Source organism: Sinocyclocheilus rhinocerous, unplaced genomic scaffold (assembly GCF_001515625.1).
Source record: "Sinocyclocheilus rhinocerous isolate Xijiao unplaced genomic scaffold, SAMN03320098_v1.1 scaffold2277, whole genome shotgun sequence".
Classification (NCBI taxonomy): Eukaryota; Metazoa; Chordata; class Actinopteri; order Cypriniformes; family Cyprinidae; genus Sinocyclocheilus; species Sinocyclocheilus rhinocerous.
The window spans coordinates 378,856-400,495 of record NW_015642816.1 but is presented as its reverse complement, the minus strand read 5'-3'; the positions used below and the strand labels follow the sequence as shown (position 1 = coordinate 400,495).

General features: G+C 36.2%; 1 protein-coding gene across 3 annotated transcripts; it reads left to right on the top strand.

Moving 5' to 3' along the window:
• The first annotated feature begins 4,310 nt into the window (after nt 1-4,310).
• LOC107756538 (muscle, skeletal receptor tyrosine protein kinase-like) lies at nt 4,311-16,551 on the top strand. Of its 3 annotated transcripts, none has more exons than XM_016573695.1 (11): nt 4,311-4,465; nt 6,640-6,646; nt 9,430-9,693; nt 10,823-10,986; nt 11,557-11,580; nt 11,928-12,017; nt 12,619-12,777; nt 12,935-13,121; nt 13,972-14,163; nt 14,897-15,045; nt 15,372-16,551. In XM_016573695.1, the coding sequence occupies exons 1-11, from the start codon at nt 4,336-4,338 to the stop codon at nt 16,055-16,057; spliced, it is 2,052 nt and encodes a 683-aa protein (XP_016429181.1). In that variant the 5' UTR covers nt 4,311-4,335; the 3' UTR covers nt 16,058-16,551. The 3 variants fall into 3 exon arrangements, with proteins under 3 accessions (XP_016429181.1, XP_016429180.1, XP_016429182.1); XM_016573694.1 differs by having other exon boundaries at nt 13,969-14,163; XM_016573696.1 differs by lacking the exon at nt 4,311-4,465 and having other exon boundaries at nt 6,434-6,646; nt 13,969-14,163.
• The last annotated feature ends 5,089 nt before the right edge of the window (nt 16,552-21,640 follow it).

Sequence of the window (21,640 nt, the reverse complement as noted above, 5' to 3'; positions counted from 1 at the left end):
GCTGCGTCTCGGTGCCATACTTCCGGCATCCCTGCCAGCGCTTGCCTCATTCCTGAAGCTGACGCTGGCTCCGCCGAACATGCTTTTATAGCTTCCTGGTCATGACGTCACCTGCCCGTGACGTCCCGCTCAGCTATTGGACTGATTTCACATGTGATTCAGAGCGTAGTCACAGAAGGCGTTCCCGTAGCGTTTTCCGACGCAGCGTCTCATTCCCTCGAGGAACCATGGTTACATACGTAACCTGAGACGTTTTATCATGGTACTCATCCCAAAAACATGGAATTAATATGATAAACATTAAAAACAACAACAACAACAAAAACAACAACATGGTTTTATCATGGTTCTCATCCCAAAAACATGGAATTAACATGATAAACATAAAAAAACATGGTTTTATCATGGTTCTCATCCCAAAAACATGGAATTAACATGATAAACATAAAAAAACATGGTTTTATCATGGTTCTCATCCCAAAAACATGGAATTAACATGATAAACATAAAAAAACATGGTTTTATCATGGTACTCATCCCAAAAAAACATGGACTTAACATGATAAACATTCAAAAAACAAAACAAAACATGGTTTTGACATGGTACTCATCCCAAAAAACATGGAATTAACATGATAAACATAAAAAAAAAAAAAAAAAAACAACAACATGGTTTTGACATGGTATTCATCCCAAAAACATGGAATTAACATGATAAACATTAAAAAAACAACAACAACAACATGGTTTTGACATGGTATTCATCCCAAAAACATGGAATTAACATGATAAACATTAAAAAAAACATGGTTTTGACATGGTACTCATCCCAAAAACATGGAATTAACATGATAAACATTAAAAAAACAACAACAACAACATGGTTGTGACATGGTACTCATCCCAAAAACATGGAATTAACATGATAAACATAAAAAAAAACATGGTTTTGACATGGTACTCATCCCAAAAACATGGAATTAACATGATAAACATTAAAAAAACAACAACAACATGGTTTTGACATGGTGCTCATCGCAAAAACATGGAATTTACATGATAAACATAAAAAAAAAAAACATGGTTTTGACATGGTACTCATCCCAAAAACATAGAATAAACATGATAAAAATTATATAAAAAAAACAAACAAAAAAAAAAACCCATGGTTTTATCATGGTACTCTATATATAACATGATAAACATTCAAAGAAAACAAAAAAAAAAAAGCAAAACAAAAAAATTCAAGTTACCATGTGACCTTTAAAAAACTTTTTTTGTTGCAGTAATTCAATTCAAGTTTATTTGTACAGCGCTTTTCACAATACAAACAGAGAAACAAATAGGGACATAATTAGCGTAGCTGCTGTTCCAACCGAGCAAAATTGATTTGTTTAACCCAAGTTAAAGAATAATAATGTGCATTTGATCAGATATAACTGCAGTACAAGATTATGAGATGCATTATTTGAATGCTTGGCCAAAGAGATGTGTCTTTAATCTAGATTTAAACAGAGAGAGTGTGTCTGAACCCCGAACGTTATCAGGAAGGCTATTCCAGAGTTTGGGAGCCAAATGCGAAAAAGCTCTACCTCCTGTAATGAGACCTAAAATCCAGTCTGCCCTCAGTCATGGGAGGGATGTGTTTCTTATCAGCTGGATTTATTCACATCAGGCCTGTGTTGGCAGCACTGCATTCAAACAGTTATTTCCATTGGAAACATGTCCTCCCGCCGTGAACCTCAGCTGTCTGCGGTGTGCCGAGGGGCACTCAGAATGTAAAATATTTTGTTGTGAAAAAGTAGTTTCACAACCGTTACAATGTCTGATTTATAATTATTCAAGGTCAAATGCTAAAAAGCATTTCTTGTAAGCCTATCTTATTTCATAACATGATTACTGAAGGGTGAATAAAAAATACCGCTTTGTATACAGTAACTTAACATTTTTATTATGATCTGATGATGAAAATATTTATTTCCTTCTCTATTTCAGCGCCCAGAATCACAACACTGCTCGAGACAGTGGATTTCGTGTCGACCTGTCTTTTTTCATGACATGAATACTGAAGGGGGAATAAAAAAATACTTCTTTGTATACAATAACTTAACATCATTTTTGTTATGATCCGATAATGAAAATATTTATTTTCTTCTCTATTGCAGCACCCAGAATCACAACACTGCTTGAGACAGTTGACGCCTCTCTGGATCATAACGCTACTTTCATCTGTGAGGTTGATTCATACCCTCAAGCTGATATTACATGGACGCGGAATAACTACCCAATACGGTTTGAACTTTCTTCATTAACTGGATTCTTATATGCCATCCATAAAAAAAACAAAAAAACAGCTTCTCCTATATAGTCAGCAAAGTCTCAAACTGTGCTCAGGTTACCAGTGGTTTGTGAAGTATGTTCAACATCTACTTTTTGAATGCAGGTATTATGATTCCAGATACATCATACGAGAAAATGGCCAAATGCTGATCATTCCCAATGTAAAGGATTCAGACAATGGAGAATACTGTTGCGTTGCTAGCAATGGGATTGGAGAACCGGCCAAGAGCTGTGGAGCTTTACAGCTGAAGATGAGTATGTTTACATATGTGCTCTCATAACTCACAGACAGTCATCAGGATATTATATCAGAACTACAATGAGCATTGAGAATGCAATCTGTTTTCACAGCGTTTTTGTTCATGCAGCTTGTCAGTTGATTGTTTTTCATTTTCACAGTTTGCATTGAATTTTATGTTACATTTTTAACGCTTGATTTATTAATGATCCACGTTTTTGGCAGAAATGGCTAAGAATTGTGAATTTGAACTTCATTATAGAATATCCAAATGAAGATACTGTCAATCACTCTCTAATGAACTTTTATCATTTTTTTTTTCAGAGCCTCAAATCAAAAGACATCCTACTAACATGACATTGATTGTGGAGTCTAAAGCAGTGTTGCCATGTTTAACGTCAGGATATCCCAAACCCGAAATATCCTGGATTAAAGGAGACGATCTGATAAAGGTAAATTGAACGTCTTGACTTATTATTTAACATTCAATTTCCTTCCAGTATTTGTTAGTAAGACTGTAATAGGGTTTAAAATGAAGCAATCATTGTGAGTTTTCTGAACATCTCGGTCATTTGTGTCTTGTAGGTTAATAGTCGCATATCAGTTTTGGAATCTGGTTCCCTAAAAATGAACAACATCAAGAAAGAGGACGCTGGACAGTATCGCTGTGTGGCCAGAAACAGTTTTGGAATCGTGTACTCCAAACCAGTCACTATTGAAGTACAAGGTTTGTCCTAAAATAGCTGTCATCCTCATTCAGATATTCTTGTAATTTTCAGGTTTTCTAATGCAATGACATTCTGACAATTTCAATGTGACTTAAGTGTCCAAATACGTTTGGAGCTAATCACCCACCTCCATCCCCAGCTCCTCCTCTCGTCCAGTCAGGACTTGGCAGTGAATATATCATTGAGTCAGACCACTGAATCATGTTAAAATAATCACGTAGAACATTAATGGTATCTGCTCTCCCTGCTCCTATCCATGCTAGGCTGCGTGGATAGGCAGGGAGTGTTTGCCCAGAACAGAACCATTCCCCCAACCTAAAATGTATGCTAATCGTAAGTTTTATTGACGATAGTGGTCCTGACAGAAGTTTGCTTTTGATTGTTATTATGATTTCAACCGTTCAAATGTTCGAGGTTGGTAACTTTTTTTTTTAATGCTTTTGAAAGAAGTCTCTTATTCTAACAAAGGATGCAATTAGTTGCTCAAAAAGAAGTAATAATGTGAAATATTTTTCAAATTTAAAATAACCGCTTTCTATTTGAATATACATTCAAATGTAATTTATTCCTGTGATCAAAGCTGAATTTCCAGCATCATTACTCCAGTCTTCAGTGTCTGATGCGTCAGTGTTTGATGCTCAAGAAACATTTCTGATTATTAGCAATGTTGAAAACAGTTGTGCTGCTTCAGATTTTGTCCATGGTTTTCAGGATTCTTTGATGAATAGAAAGTTCAGAAGAGCTAACTATATATTTTTTGTAACGTTTAAGTCTTTGATGTCACTTTTAATCAATTTAATGTGTCATCACTAAATAAAAGTATTTAAAAAAATCTTACTGACCCCAAACTTGAATGGTTAGACTCCTATGTAGTCTCCTGTGTCTTTGCTGTTGTTCATATTGTCATTTTATAAAATGCAGAGGCTATGCATTACAGTGATTTTACCACGGTTAAAGTATGTGAGGGTGCAGCTGATGTTGTTTGCTTGTTGTCTGTAGATTTCCGGCGCGTCAGTGGAGGAGACGCTGATGGATGAAGTCATTGTGTCTGTTCTGCGTGTGGTGGTTCATAAACCAGCTCTCTACACCTGTCAGGCTACTAACCAGCACAGCGGAGGAGCCAACACTGTCAAAGCCACAGCTAAAATTACCGTTTCAGGTCAGTTCCAGTACTGATTCCTGCTCGATTCAACAGACTGTCTACTGCTTTGTCTCTAAAAGTCCCATAATTTCTCACAAAATATCATAGTTACTGACACTTTTGATACTCAACTGTAAAAAAGAACTAAAATGATAAAAAGGAGGGTTTGCTGTAAACAGCATTTGCAGATTTAAGAATCGTTCTAATATTTAAATGTCTTTACTTCATGACAATGGTGGTGATATCAAATAACCATTTCATTCCAGTAACAAGCAATATAGTCATGGTATTTAGCAGGAAGTACGGTTATCATGGTAAATGTTTATATAGGTTATAAAACCTGAAGAGGAGTGACATGAAACAATATTTTAGATATGACAGCTGTTATCATAACCGTTGTCAAATGCCTGATTTCTGCTTTACATCAGATGTTGCAACAAGGTTTTCGTGATTTTGAGTCTTTTGAACTTTTGGAACCTCAAAATAGTTAAAATGTCACTGTTATAAACACATTATATTAAATAGTTTCCAAACGATCCTATAGTACATGTATACAATGTATTCATAATTGAGAATGCCATCATGTGACAAACTGCACTTACAAAAAAAGTACCGTGTTAATTTGGAAGTAACATTTGTCATAATTCTCTAAAGTACAACGGCGTACATTTCCGTTCAAAAGTTTGTGGTCAGTAAGATATTTTATTTATTTACTTAGTCAATCAGGTAGTTAGTTAAGTTCTGGCAACCACTGCTGCCGGTATTTTACCGTAAATGTCACAGATTTTTTTTTTACAGTGGTATAGTGATTGAGATAGAAATGATTACTTTTTATTCTGCAAGGATGCATTACAATTGATCAAAAAGTGACAGTAAAGACATTGCTTTAGTCTATTTCAAATTAAATACTGTTCTTTTGAACTTTCTATTCATCAACAATCCTGAAAAAGTATTATGGTTTCCACGAAAATATGAAGCACAACTGTTTTCAACAGTGATAATAATCAGACATGTTTCTTGAGCAGTAAATCAGCATATTAGGCTGATTTCTGAAGATCATGTGACACTGAAGACTGGAGTAATGATGCTGAAAATTCAGCTTTGATCACAGCAATAAATTATATTTTAACATGTATTCACATAGAAAACAGTTGTTTTAATTGTAATAATATTTCACAGAATTTCTGTTTTAAGTATATTTTTGATCAAACAAATGATGCTCCTAAGAGACATACACATAATACCGACCCCAAACTTTTAAACAGTAGAGTACAATTAAAATACCATTGTAAATTTTCATTTACTGCCTTATTATATGCCATAGTGCTAGATCACACAGTCAGTTACCACTGGAGTGTATTATTGTAAGGCTGTGATGTTACCAGTCATAATGTTTTAGCAAAATCAATTCAAAATGCTTCTGTTAATAAAGGGCCATGAAACAAGTCTTGTAAACACACACCCGCCGTGACCGACGGTTTCTGCCATATGCTTCTCTGGCTGCTTTGTGTAAATATGAAGTGACTGCTCTCTAAGTTTCAGCAGCTGTGTTTCTGCTGCCAGTATTTCAGTTAGCTTCCCTTCTGTTTGCATAGCTATTCGTCTGCCTCCCCGAAGCCCCAAAACGCATCCCTGTGCAAACATGCCCCAAATGCCGTCTTCAGGCACTTTAGCCATGTAGAGAATGTGCACAATATGATTAAGCAATATGGCACTGAATTATTGAAGTGACTGAATAATATATGCCTGTGTTGATCTTTTTATTACCAAATACTAAACAAATATATATATACCTGATTCTTATTAACCATTTATTCACTATTCTGCAAAGTCAGATATATTGTAGCATAAATACTGAAATATATTGATTGTTATTTGTTTCTTATGGAAGTGGTGTCCAAAAAAAGACCTCGAGTCCAAACGTGCTGGGTCAAACTGGTTTCTTCTGTGAATTAGGCTCTTGAGTCCTGTCACATTAAAATCAGGAGGGGTGTTAAACCTCACACCTGCTGTATCTCCATGGTCTGTGTGTGTCCTCCTCTCATTCCCACAAACACTGCGTCACAGAAGCATGCTCAGGCCTGCAGGGTGGATGTGTTCCTCTCTGACATTAAGCAGAGTTTGTTTGTGCTCTTCTCTCTTCTCGGGTCTGTTTCTGGTGATGGACTCTGGATCCTGTAACTTTCCCATAGAATGGAGGTAAGAATGTATTTTGCGTCCTATTAACTGCTACTTCAACATACAATATGACCTTTTGGACATAGTTTCTAGAGTCCAACTGAGTGAGAAAGAACAATGTCTGTTTCATGTTGGACCCCCAAATCAAAAGAAATTATATTTTTACATGAATAAAATTTTTAGACCATTTTGTATTTGTATTTTTTTTATTTATTTATTTATTCATTCATTCATTAAGGCATTATTTGTATGACATTTAAGCACATTACCTCACATTATTCTCACTGTAATGCATTTTTTTTATTATTTACCACAGCAGCTGTCATGCAATATTACATTATTTATTTATTTACGGATTAAGAGGTATATATATATATATAAAACAAAAAAAATGAATAAAAAAAATAAATGAATAAAATAAGAACTGTGTACACACACACAAAAAAAATCTTACTTTTTTTGGCAAAAAAAAAACTTTTACAAATTACAGTATATATATATATGTGTGTGTGTGTGTGTGTGTGTGTATCATGGTTTCCACAAAATATTAAGCAGCAACAACTGTTTTCAACATTGATAATAAACAGAAATGTTTCTTGAGCATCAAATCAGCATATTAGAATGATTTCTGAAGGATCGTGTGACACTGAAGACTGGAGTAATTATGCTGAAAATTCTGCTGCGCATCACAGGAATAAATGACATTTTACAATATATTCACATAGAAATTGTAATAATATTTCACAATATTAACGTTTTTATTGTAATTTTATTCAAATGAATGCAGCCTCGGTGAGCACAAGAGACTTCTTTCAGAAACATTTAAACTCCAAACTTATGAATGGTACTCTGTACATACATATTGTACATATAAATAATGTTAAATATTGGGTGTGCTTACAATCTTACAATGTAAATAATGTGTAAAACATCTTTTCTTGATGTAAAGTTTAAACGATTGATTTGAATTATTTGGATTTTGTAATGAAATGTTTGTGTGAGATTCACCACACTAAGATTCAGTGTTGATAGTCAGTCATGTTACTAGGTCTTGTCTCTCAAAATGACGTCGTCTTTGGACTGAGAGCTATGAAAATACAAATGATAAGAAACCTGCATAACATAAAACTAATGAAAAACAGATCTCAAAGTGTAGTGCATGACTCAAGTGTAGTGCTGGCTACTCATGAAGTCAGTCAGAAGTTTGTCAAAGCGTGTGTTTATGCTTGTTTCACTGGAAAGAGCCACTCAAATGGAATCATTATGTCTCTGTTGAGTGAAATGATAAATGCAAACATACACGTGTGCTGGATAATGCACTACACTCCAGCTGCAAAACCAGACACGCCATATGGTCTAAGTTACACATGAACTTAAATAAACCAAGCTATTATCCGACAGTTCAGATTCAGCATCTGGATGCAATTAGAGCGAAGTTAAACAGAATGAACTAATTGTGAGAATGGCACGTTATTCCTGTCAGTTGTGCCGTGTCTACATGAGTCAGCACGTACTCATGGGACACAGTCATGTATGGAAGCCTTGAGGGGACATCTTTATATGACTTGAGTCCTAAACAGCCATTCTGTTTAGTAGAAGTCAACGATGAGGGCTACGTTACTTTTTGACAACTTCCAGACTCATAAACCCAAAATGTCATAAACACAGTTTGTAAGTGTAAGTGTAAGTGATGCATTTACATATATCTGTAATTACACATTTGTAATTGCAGTTTAGTAGATTTAAAATATATTACCTTTAAAAATATATTAACTATAATATATATATAATCTATATTGATTAATTGTAATATCAAATAACACACTATAGTTAAAATTCTAATCAAGTCATTTTACTTGTGATTTAATGTTAGTAAATACATTAAAATAAGTGTACTTTAAAGCATGACAAAAATATTAAAACATAATTATTTAAAATGCACTTTAAAGTAAATCTTTTAATTTGACATTATTACAAAGTGCACTTTTTAAAAGTATATTTAAGTGTGAAATGAAACATCACAAATACACTTAAGTGGCCTTTTATTTAAAAGTACATTTTTTACATCTACTTTTACACCAGGGTTATTATATACAAACAAAACAACGACATTTCTGAAACTTTGACTTAAATTAAAAGGAAAACAGAAAATATTAAAAAATAAAATCTAGTTCAAAATAATTAAAGGGGACATCGGATGCTCATTGTCCAGTAGTTGGTATGATTCTTTAGGGTCTTCATGAAATGTCTGAAACATACTTTGGGTAAAATTCCTCAATGGTTGTGTAAAACGCCCTCTTTACCTTGTCAAAAACAGCTCTGTTCACAGAGACTCATTTCGGTGCATGGCTCTTTAAATGATAATGAGCTACTGCTCACCCCGCCCCTCTCTTCTGTGGGGTGTGTCGACACAAGACATGTGAATTGTGCGTATATGGCTCGGAGGTGGTCTTATTCAAATAGCTAGCTGTTTACGTAGAACCCAGCTGCAGATTGAAACAGCTCGCTGGATGACAACAGTTTTAGACTCAGACAGACCATAACAAACTGGCTGCGTGTTTTCTTTTCAGACACGCCAGAAACCTAACTAAATGCAAAAAAAAAAAAAAAAGTGTAAAAAAAAAAAAAAGTGAAAATTTAATCCGATGTCCCCTTTAATCAGAACTACAATAGTGTATTAATGATACTAAAATAACACTGAAGTACACTACAAGTGCACATTCAATACAAAAAAGTGCATTACTTTTTCACAAGGGTACATACATAAACAACAACCGATCAACCAAATGTCTTATCTTATTTAGACTGTACAAAGGCAGCGCTGGCTACTGCAGTACATACAGAGGCGACGTGTGTCAAAACGTGCTCCGTCGAGATGCACTGGTGTTTTTCAACTACTCTCTACCGAGCCCAGAGGATGCGCAGGAGTACCTGGCCCAGAGCGTATGGGGGGAGCTGGACGGGGTGAGCTCATTCTGCAGGCCCGCCGCCAGATCCCTACTCTGTCACGCCACCTTCCAGGACTGCAACCCGTCTGGAGTCGGACCAGCACCCAAACCCATCTGCAGGTAATGGAAATGTGCTGATACCGTGCAGAATATACCTCTACACCGGAAAATATACAATAAACAAGAAGAAGCCAAAACAACATATGTGAGTCATTCTCAGATTTCCTAGCATTGCATCAGAAAAAGCATATCTTTACTGAACAGGAAACATCACTGGTGAGCTGTGAGACGTGAACCTGTTAACAGAATGACAACCGCGAGGAACGAATTGTTAGAAATTCTGTTTTGATGAATGGGTGACCTTTATCTTTTATTCAGTACTTATATATCACATATATATTGCATTTGGAATGTAATCAATTTTCCATTTAAAACTAAAATTAATTAAATAAATAAATAAATAAATTAATGAAAGGGTGATTTTTAAAGCAGAATATAAACTGTTTTCAACATTAATAATAATAATAATAATAACATTAATAATAATAATAATAATAATAATAATAATAATAATAATAAAAATTAATAATAATAATAATAATTTTTTGTTCAAATAAAATTTATAATTTTTTTAATTTATTATGTTTCTATCTATCTATCTATCTATCTATACTGTTTGCAATGATAAACAAACAAACAAACAAACAAACATAAATAAAACAGAAATGTATTTTTATATACTTTAGTTCTTGTAATAGTTGTCACACTGTATTTTTTTAAACTAACAATTATTTTTTATTTTTTTAATTATACCTATTTTTAGTTTTATGCTGAGGCAGAAACAGAATTATTTGTATTATATTGTGTACATATATATTTGTATTATATTGTGTACATTTAAAAAAAAAAATTACGTGTGAATTTAAAAATAAGAATTTTAATTTAAAATATAATAAAATAAGATAATCAAATGTAGTCTAATTTTTAAGTATAGTATGACATGATTTTCCTCAGGCACAGAAACGGCACCACATACAGATAAAGACCCATATCGCTATTTAGTAAGTAATCATTTAGTAGATACTTTTATCCAAAGTAAGTCACAGTAGTGGAGCAGCCTGAGGTTTGCTCATCATACTTGAGCAAACAATGGTGGTCGGCCCAGAAACCGGCAAGTTTTCAAATGCTAGCCCTAAGCTTTAACCACTAAACCACCCATGCTATATATATATATGCTGTTGTGTCACAGGGAGCACTGTGTCGCAGTGAAAGAGCTGTACTGTTATAAGGAGTGGCGTTCTGCTGAGGAAAGTTCTCATCGAGGCTTCCCACACAGCATCACTCTCCCAGAATGCACCTCTCTACCCAGCCAACAAGCAGACCCATCATCATGTACAGTGGTTCCTTACGTTGGTAAGAGTGACATGCTATTATATAGACGCACATTTTCCCAATGAGTGCCATTTGGCTCAGTCTTTGTTTAGTTATGAAAATCCTGTGATATTTTGGAGCTGATTGTCAATGATGTCCATAAAGCATCCGGCCCATGAAAACAATGGGTGTTAGTGGAAAAAACGCCACGTATGGTTCTTGGCAGGACAATGCTGTAGATTAGTTTTTTCTTTGTTTATGTGAAATGCCTCGAGAGGAATGTGAGGATAGCAAACCTGTAGATGGACAAGATTAGGGTGGTTTATAGCCACAGCACGTGAGGAAGGATCAGTTGGAGAGGTTGGACAGCTGAGTAAATGTTCCCATCTAAAAGTTTCCATGCCATGTTTGCAAGTTGTTGTCTTGCTCATGGAGTGGCAAAATGTAGTGGGAAACAGCAATGAAATGGTAATTCTGTACTGCAGGAACATGACAGTTATGCTTTGTGTATCTTCTAGAAACCTGTGTGACAGAACAATAACTAAACTTAATGAGTAAAATGAATAAATCAATGAAACACTGTGTGTGTGTGTGTGTGTGTGTGTTATACAGATATCAATAAAGACCAAGTTACAAGTAAGTAAGAAATTTACTTTGTTTTGTTCATGGATTGTGGGGTCTAAAACCCGGAGAAATATAGAGATTTGTTTTTTATTTACACTTGCATGTGAACTGCTGTGGAAATGAATGAATGAATGAATAATTACTAATTAAATTAGTTTAATAAAAGTAATTATTATTAATTATTACATTATTTGAAATGAGCAAAAACAGCTGCATGTTTATTAACATACCTTTGGACTCCAGTGCATATTTGTTATTATTATTATTATTATTATTAATACTGTTATTAAACTGCAATAATAATCATAAAAGCACACATTTCAGTATATTTGACCATTAACTGTTTATATATTCTTTAGCAACATGTTACAATGACAAAGGAAGATTTTACCAAGGAACTCACAACATGACAGCATCTTCAATTCCCTGTCAGCGATGGAACCAGCAGGTAAATGTTTGCTTGAAAGTCAGCAGAAAATCAAAATCGACAAATACATGTTCTTGCTTTTATTTAGTTTGATTATTCAATGCATGCTTTTCTTAAGAATGTTTAATTTTCATAATTTTTAATCAAATTGCAATAACTAGTTCTGTCAAAGTTTTGACAATGGTTAATGCAGTCATGTAATAAAGGTTATGGCAATTATAGCAAATAACAATTGAAAAGTGTAAAGATAAACAGCATCGCCAAGTTAGAGTATTGGACAAAGGGTTAGAATTGAATATTAATGAACAGATATTACTTTTAACAATAACCTAACCCTAAACAATCCAAATACTGCATGTTAGCATATGCTCAGTGACCTTCAGAAGATATGTACACAGGAAACAAATGTTTTTACAGCAAAAACAATGGAGAGACAAAATACGCAAATCCAGAGGTTTCCTTTGAAATGAAGTTTTGAATGAAGAAGATTTTGTCTCTTTTCAAAACATTCTGGAAGCGTTTAATGCATGCAGTGGGTTTCAAGCTGGAGAAGCTGGAAATATCAGGGATAATGGGAATATTGAATTTAGCCACAGAGGTTTGTGTTTCTTGGTTGACCGCTCATCCCCATCAACATAGACTCTCTCTAGATGTGATTCCTGAGTTACGAAATGCAGAAAACTACTGTCGTAACCCAGGAGGAGAGAGTGACAGGCCATGGTGCTACACCACAAACCCTAATATACGCTGGGAGTACTGTCTGGTGCCCAAATGTGGAGAAGGTATATAAATGTATATCTGACTAATAAATAAGATCAATTAGAACAACGCCGAGAAAATTCTACATTTTTTTTGACTGGAGGAACTAATCCTAGATTGTCATAAACTCTGAAATCTGTTCCAAATCATCTGCCTCAACATTATTTTTCTTTTCTTCAGTTATGAGTGTGAAGACTGCACCCTCGATTACAAAACCGGTCCAGATTTACCCACCTCCTCATGTGTCTACAGCCTACTCAATGACCGTTATCATCCTTATCATTTCTGGCTTCGCTGGGGCGGCCTTCTTTACCGTACTCATCGTTATGTGCCACAGACGAAAGAAAATGTGGCAAAAAAGGAAAAGGTGAATAATGGACTTGTTTCATTTGAGTCATATAGTCACTCAATAAAATTGCCTACACTGGTAAAAGGTTGATGGCTCAAACCTTTAGAAAGTGTGATCCATGAGGGCTGATGTAGGACAGGGGTGCCTGTAGAGTTTCGTTCCAACCATGCTCTAACACACCTGTCTGATATGATCAAGTGCTCTTGACAATCTTAATTAGCTGGTTCAGTTGTGTTTGATAAGGGTTGGAGCTGAACTTTGCAGAAAGGCAGGTCTTCAGGAACAGGATTGGGCACCCTTGATGTACCAAGATGTACCAAGTAAGGCGCAATGGTATCAACATCTCTACCGTAGTAGGTCCTGAAAAAACATTCCTATTAAACAATCCCAATCCCAAATCTGACTCTAGCAGGAAACATAATCTAAATTACTCTAGAACAGGGGTGGCCAACCTTGCTTCTGGTGGGATGCCATCCTGCAGAGTTTAGCTCCAGCACTAATCAAACCTGAAATCAAGGTGTTCAGGATTAGTTGAAAATAAAGGTGTAGTGAACCAGGATTGGAACTGAAATCTGCAGGAATGTAGCCGTTTAGGAGCAGGGTTGGCTATCCCATCTCTTGGAGGTACACCATTATACAGGAGTTTAGCTCCAATTCTGCTCCAACACACTTGTCTGTAATGTCCAAGTAATCCTGGACATCTTGTTTAGTGGAACTCTGCAGTAAAGTGGCTCTCCTCTAGAGTTAAACACCCTTACTTTTGGGAACTCTCACTAAAAGTGTACTTGAAGTTGCTTTGGAATTTGCATTACCTAAATTATTAGCAAAATGCATCTAAACAAAACAGTTGTGCTTCTATATCCAGTAGGGTGCTGGAGACGCCTACTCTGACCACCCTCCCCTCAGAGCTCTTGCTGGACAGACTTCATCCCAACCCCATGTACCAACGGCTGCCTCTCCTTCTCAACTCCAAGCTCCTCAGTCTCGAATATCCACGCAACAACATTGAATACGCCCGTGACATTGGAGAAGGGGCCTTCGGTAGGGTGTTTCAGGCAAGGTGAGAGCTACCAAATGGTACAAGCAAATGTAACACCAGTGGTGCTAATGTCTGTCCTTGTTTACCACTGTAAGTGTTTATGCGGACAGTCCATCACACGATTTCCTTTGTATGGTTTTGTCAGAGTGAACTTTTAGACTATGTGAATGATGACCAAACAGCCATGTTGTCCTGATATCAGGTATTTAGAGACCCCTGGGAAGTACATCAGTGGTTAAAATGTATACACCATATGGCTGTCTCCTGAAATAGGATCTTGGATAGGTCTAGTAAACATGTGATGTGTTTCAATATGAAACTTCCCTGTAGACACTATCGTGTGAGCAAGCCCTGCTGAGGAGGATATTTATAGACGCCCATTAGAAAAGTGTTTACTTCTCCAGGAACACACAGGAGCCTTCTGCACAGGAAGTGCAATCTTAATGGCATTCTAAGCTGGTTCTTGAGTTGCTGCCATTGTGGTTCTGTTTCCACAGTTTGGCATCACCATTTAAACTATTTTGACAGGCTTTATGACCTGTTTGTCAATTTGAGATAGAGTACAGTACAGAGAAATCTGGTTTGAGATCAGTGAAGGTAGCCTGCTACTACCGCCCAGTGTTTACCATTACAGATTGTGTACGCTGACTGCCCAGTTCTGCCAGCTTGTGCATATATGTGTAAAGATACACATTTCTTTAGCTGTACAACCATAAACCATCTACTAGTTCCCAATGTGCCTGCTGTCCTTTAGAGCCCCTGGTCTTTTGCCGATGGAGCCGTTCACCATGGTGGCAGTGAAAATGTTGAAGGAGGAAGCTTCAGCTGATATGCAGAATGACTTTCAAAGAGAAGCTGCACTCATGGCTGAGTTCGATCACCCCAACATTGTCCGTCTCCTGGGTAATGTATCACAACTGTATGCCTTCAAAGGCTTGCACTTTTAGAATACATCTGCTTGAGGACTTTCCTAAAATGAACCACATCTGCTTCCTATTACATGTATGTCCTTTCCTCAAGGGTACAACAATCGAAAAAGCCTTAAAATAGCTTGACTCATCCATTTCAGATTTGACCCAGTGTGTAACCCTGGATCAGTCCCCTCTGTGGCATTCCGGAACCAGATTCAGTGCCTCGACCCAGTGTTAGAATAACAGAAGGATATTTTTGGTTAGGTATCAACTGTTGGAAGCACAACTAAGCCTGTCGTTTGTGTATCTGTCATGCAGGAGTCTGTGCAGTGGGGAAGCCCATGTGTCTCATGTTTGAATACATGGCCTATGGGGACTTGAATGAATTCCTGCGACGTCGCTCTCCAACCCAGCAGACCAGTCTAAGTCGGGATACCTTGACAAGAAGCAGTCTCGTGTTGGAACCTGAGCATTACCCACCCCTCAGCTGCCTGGAGCAGCTATCCATTTCTAAGCAGGTGGCGGCAGGAATGGTGTACTTGTCGGAACGCAAGTTTGTGCACCGTGACCTAGCTACTCGCAACTGTTTGGTAGCAGAAAACTTGGTTGTGAAAATTGCAGATTTTGGTCTCTCACGCAACATCTATGCAGCTGATTACTATAAAGCCGGTGAAAATGATGCCATCCCAATTCGCTGGATGCCACCTGAATCTATCTTCTACAACCGCTACACCAGCGAGTCAGATGTGTGGGCTTATGGTGTGGTATTATGGGAAATCTTATCATATGGCATGCAGCCTTACTACGGCATGGCCCATGAGGAGGTCATCTACTATGTAAGGGATGGAAACGTGCTTGCCTGTCCAGAAAACTGCCCACAGGAGCTGTACAACCTCATGCGTTTGTGTTGGAGCACTCATCCCACTGACCGGCCTGGTTTCGCCAGCATTCACCGCATCCTAGAAAGAATGCATGACCAGATACTCAAATCTGGCCCCTCTTGAGGATCTCTAAAAATGCAATTCAAAGAACCAAAAAGCTCCATTAGAATCCCAAAGAGCCCTGAGGGATCTTGAAGAAGAATGAAACATTTTAAGGTATCCACAAGAGCTGAAGACAACCCAGAGGAGACCTTACAGAGTACTGACAAACTTTTAAGTGCCCACAAATACTAAAGAACCCAGAGGAACATTGAGGAACGTGAACGAAGCCTAAAACGATTGAAAGGCTAACACACCTTAAGGAATACTGATCCCTCAAACTCTTTGAAGATGACTGCTTGCATCTGTTCAAAGGATCTCAACTGTTTTCTTTCAATGACACAGATGTACAGCAGACACCAGATGAGTGCTAATTAAGGTTTGAGGTGATTTGGATAAACAGGATCAGGATAGAAGGTTAACATCTAGTAATAAGGTGGATGTAGTGCAGTCACTGCAATAATTTAGAATGAAATCTCTGCAAGCAGAGATATACAGTATGATTTTTTTTTCTACTTTTCTTCACTTTTGGATCTATTTTGAGATATATTTTAACAGTACTATGCATCTGATTATGGTTTAGTTACATTCTTAAAATAAGTTAATCCAAGAACATGTTATAGTGCTTCAAGCTGAATAGCATTGTCATTGTTTAATTTAAATTTAAAACATTTTAGTAGAATAGCTTATTCCAAAGTGGCACATCATCACTTTATTAGTTTATGTTGTAACTGAATAGCTTTGTTAATTTCGCATTAATTAATATTCCAAGATAAGACGTTTCTTTGTTTGTTCTCAGTCATATCGGTAACTAGAAGTGAGTGAAGCAAAGTGTATGTAAAATAATTTTTAACAATTTATTAAGATCATGCCTCGTAATCCATTAAGATTTAATTGGTATTAATTATATGTGTATTATCATAAATTGAGACAAAGAGATCGGCTTAAAATCAACTTTCAATCATTTATCTGTTTGATGGTCCCAAATACACTACTAGTCATGATTAGTCACTACCAGATTAGTTTTCACATTTCATAACAACAAACAATAAAAGCTATGAAAATGAAGTATGGGAATTATGTAGTGGCAAAAATGTTAAATAGATCATAACTGGCTTATATTTAGGCTTTTTTGTAAGTAGCCACCCTTCCTCTACATTATAGCACTGCATACACTAAAATCTCTATACATCCTGGTGCATTCTGGGATGTTTTATAAACAGTACTTCAGCTGTGCCCATGTGTGCTGAACACTTCACTATCTGGTACAACTCACCCATTTCATTTTCAGTTCAGGTCAGCATGTCCAAACTTCTGACAGATATTTTGAAAAACATCTCAGAAAAAAAAAAATGCTTTGGGAATTTGTTTTTATGCACACATAGCATGACTTTTGTTTTGTGTTATTATTATGTCATTACTGTATTATTACACAATTTTAAGCAGCTCTGTTAATATAGTGGTTCCATTTGCTATATGAATAGATGTTGGAGATGACTTGCTTGCTTAAAACTTCATTTTTTTTTATTTATCTGGTTGTTGTCTTAAAAACATGTTTGTAAATAAATACACCAATCCACAATTCAAAAAGCAACATTCATAGTATATGAATGTAACTGTCAACATCAAATATGGTTAAATGTAATAAAAAAATGAGGTTATTAAGAAACTGATAGTCTACTGGACACTTGTTTTTCAGTTTAAAATATAGGCTTACTTCGGGTAGCAGAGAGGGGGCAGTATTACATCACATAAACTAAAATGACCTCATGGAGCCTGATTTATGGCACTACCTTTCTCTGCATTTGAGCTGGTTTTTGCTCTAAGCATTCAAAACAGGAACTTGCTGAGACTGTATTAAATCATGCTGGCATTTAATGAAGAGGGATTGTGAAGGATTTACTTTCAACGTGTGTGGGACTGTTTCTCTAGTCCAGCATTTAATTCATCATCTTAGAATGTCGGGTCACATCTGATAATCCTAGAAATACATTGTCTTTGCCATGAGATTTTAGCTGTTGAAGAAACCTCAAGGAGTAAGCGAGGCAAACCCACAGATGTCCCAATAGTAGCAGGCCAAGTGACGAATGAATTCACGAGCCGTGGCTCCTACCAGCATGTTTGGAAGACGGAGAGGCCACAACACAACCGAGCGGGTGAATTGGGGCCTCAGTGATTTCTATTCAAACCGTACACTCTTTCTGACCCTTGTGATGTAACTTGGTGAAAAACACAGAATTCCTGATCACCCTACTAGACACTTAAAGAAAAAAACTGATCCTTTCTTACTATAATACAAAATAAGATCCCACTTTATATTAAGTGGCCCTAATACCTGTGTACTTACATATTAACTAGATGTGTACATAGTATGTAACCACAGTGTAAGTACACATTGGTACATAGTATCTAGAGCTGTAATATTTCTGTAACTACACACATGTAACAAACTCTACACATATGTAACAACCCACTGAATGGTATGTGTAAATACAAATGTGTAACAGGACATTGGTAACAACACTTTTTGGTAATTAAAGTATAAATGTGTATCAGGACTAACAGCACTTTTGGTCCCATTTTATATTAAGTGGCCCTAATACCTGTGTACTTACACAGTAACTAGATGTGTACGTAGTATGTAACCACAGTGTAAGTACACATTGGTACATAGTATCTAGAGCTGTAATATTTCTGTAACTACACACATGTAACAACCCTCCGAATGGTTTGTGTAAGTACAAATGTGTAGCAGGACATATATAACTACATTTTGTAACAACAATATGTATAAGAGTAATTGAAACAGTTTGATCCAGGGGGTGGAAATGCGTAGGTTTAGGGATATGTAAAGTGAGAGTAGTTGGATCTCAAGTTGGTGGAGTTGGTGCACCACTGTAATACCAGTGTACTTACATGGTAACTCCTCAGGAAAATGGTGCATGGGAAATGTAGTCCGTGGTGACGTGCAACAGTCAGTGTAGTGAGAGATTCAATATGATGGTGGCGATCGGATGGAAGTCCACGAACCGGATTCGTGACAGACACATATGTGTAGTTACACAAACATTACAGCTGTAGATACTATGTACCAATGTGTACTTACACTGTGGTTACATTCTATGGTGTGTAGTTACAGAAATATTACAGCTCTAGATACTAAGTACCAATGTGTACTTACACTGTGGTTACATACTACGTACACATCTAGTTACTATGTAAGTACACAGGTATTAGGTCCACTTAATATAAAGTGGGAGCCAAAATAATAATAATAATAATAATACAATAAAATAGTCATGAAATATAATAGAATAATGGGTTAAACACAGAAATAGAGCTAAAATGAATGAATGTGTACCATGTGAGATCATTTGGTCTGGGAAGAGTTTAATGGGCAAAGTTTGAATGCATATTGAGATATTTTGAATTCTTATTTTGTTCTTTTTGAAATGTTGAGACATTGGGATCTTATAAATTCTAGTGGAGACACATGAGCTTACTGGGATCATTTTCTCAGGAGAAAGCAGGAAACCACAATGACCTGCGAGTCTCCTTTTGATCGTCATCTAATCTCACTGCTGTCTAGGAATAACAACCCAAGATACTGATGGGATCCTTTTTGTGATTTTCTCCTGTTTTGCTAAAGCTGTATTCTTCTTATCCTTCAGTTTCTGTCTAAAACATCACAAGCCGGTTTTTGGTCTGTTTTGGGGGTCTGACACAGGGTCTTTGAGTGAGAGGGTGGAGTATTATAAACCTGGGAAGTGGACAGTAGGTTGACTGTTCCCATTTTGGTTCGTTTATTTAGGACTTGAGAGCACAGTTTAGTATAGCCGTAGTCTCCTACATTTCAGAATAGTAGTACTTGGATATACCTACTTGCATTTTGTAGTAAAAGCTTATTGATTTACTTAATGGAGAACACATTATGCATGCATGTGTTCTTGTCCAAGTTTAAAATGTACCATTCATATTTGTAAGGCTAGTTTGGGAAGTGAATTGACCAGATTGTTACGTATCCGGTCCATGAACTTCCGTCTGCTAGCCATCAGACTCACTCTGATCCCTTCCCGCTGCCGAGTATTGTATGCGCTTATTGCCAGCAGTGATAGCTACTCTACAGAGCCCTCATTAGCTTCCTAGCCTAGCCTAGCCTAGTCTTGCCTTGCCTTGTCTGTTTTCTCGGTTTCTGATCTTCGCCTGTTTTCCTGGATTTATCCCTTTAGTCTTGCCCCTTTTGATTCTGTTCGCCGTTCGTTGACCTTCGCTAGCCCTAGGATTATTCTTGTGTCTTGCCCGCCATATACCTGTTTTGCCATTGGTCGACCCTGCCTGTGTTTCTGATCTCTCTGCTTAATAAAGCTTGCACATGGATCCGCATGTCTCACGTCTTGTCAGCCCCGTAACACAGATGTTCTCAGATTCATATTATTGCTGATAATACAATTTAAAATGAAAAAAAGTGCACTTTAGCAAACTATATACTATAAAAATTAGGGTAAATAATATACTTTAAAAGAGTATACTTAAGTGCAAATTGAATGTAATGTTTTCAGACATTTAATTTAATTTTAATCGCAATTGAATTAAAATGTGTATTTTTTTTTCTTTTCTAAAATTCAATTCGATTTTTTTTAAGCCTGTTTAACGCAATTTAAGTTGAAATGACATGTACAACCGAGTTGATTATACTTACAAATTTAAGGCAGCAACACTGGACTTAAGTTTTTAAGTTGAAATAGGTGGAACTTTTTAATTATATTTATTTATTTTACAGTGAATGTTTTATATTATTTGTAAGTTTTTATGTTTTGTTTTGTTTTTTGTTCAATATACTTAGTACACTAAAAGTGCACATTCAGTACAATTAAGCTTCTTTTTTTCCCAAGGGTAAATCAGAAAATAAAAATCTAAACATTTGCTAACAGTTAGTAAGGTAGTTGTTAAGTTTAGGTATGGGTTGGATTAATGGATCTAAAATATGGTCATGCAGAATAAGGCATGCATATGTGCTTTATATGTACTAATAAACAGCCAATGTGCTAGTAATATGCATGCTAATAAACAACTATTTAATAGTGAACAGTATTACCAAATATTTTCACTAGTAATTTTAGACAATTGGATCCCAATGTACTTTACATTCAAACACTGTTCTCCTTCACAGCTTCATGATAGCTGTCTGAGAAACTGCATGTCTATTATCACACACGACGAAAGAGTAACGCAAACACAGAGGAATTCTGACCCCTGCTGCTCTGGTTTATAGACTTGGCCATGTCCAAGCAAAAACTGAAGTCCAATTGTCCCGTGGAATCTCTTTGGCCATATGTTTCATATACCAGTCATTTTCACAATTGTTCCCTTTCAGTCGTGTGCTGAGGAAACTTTGAAACAATCACCACTCATTTTTTTTAATTATTTTTCACAATATATGCTCATCAAGGCTGCATTTAAAAAAAAATACAGTAAAAACAGAAATATTATGAAATATTATTGCAATTTAAAATAACTGTTTTCTATGTGAATATCTGTTAAAATGTAATTTCTGTGATCAATCAAAACTGAATTTTCAGCATCATTACTCCAGTCTTCAGTATCACA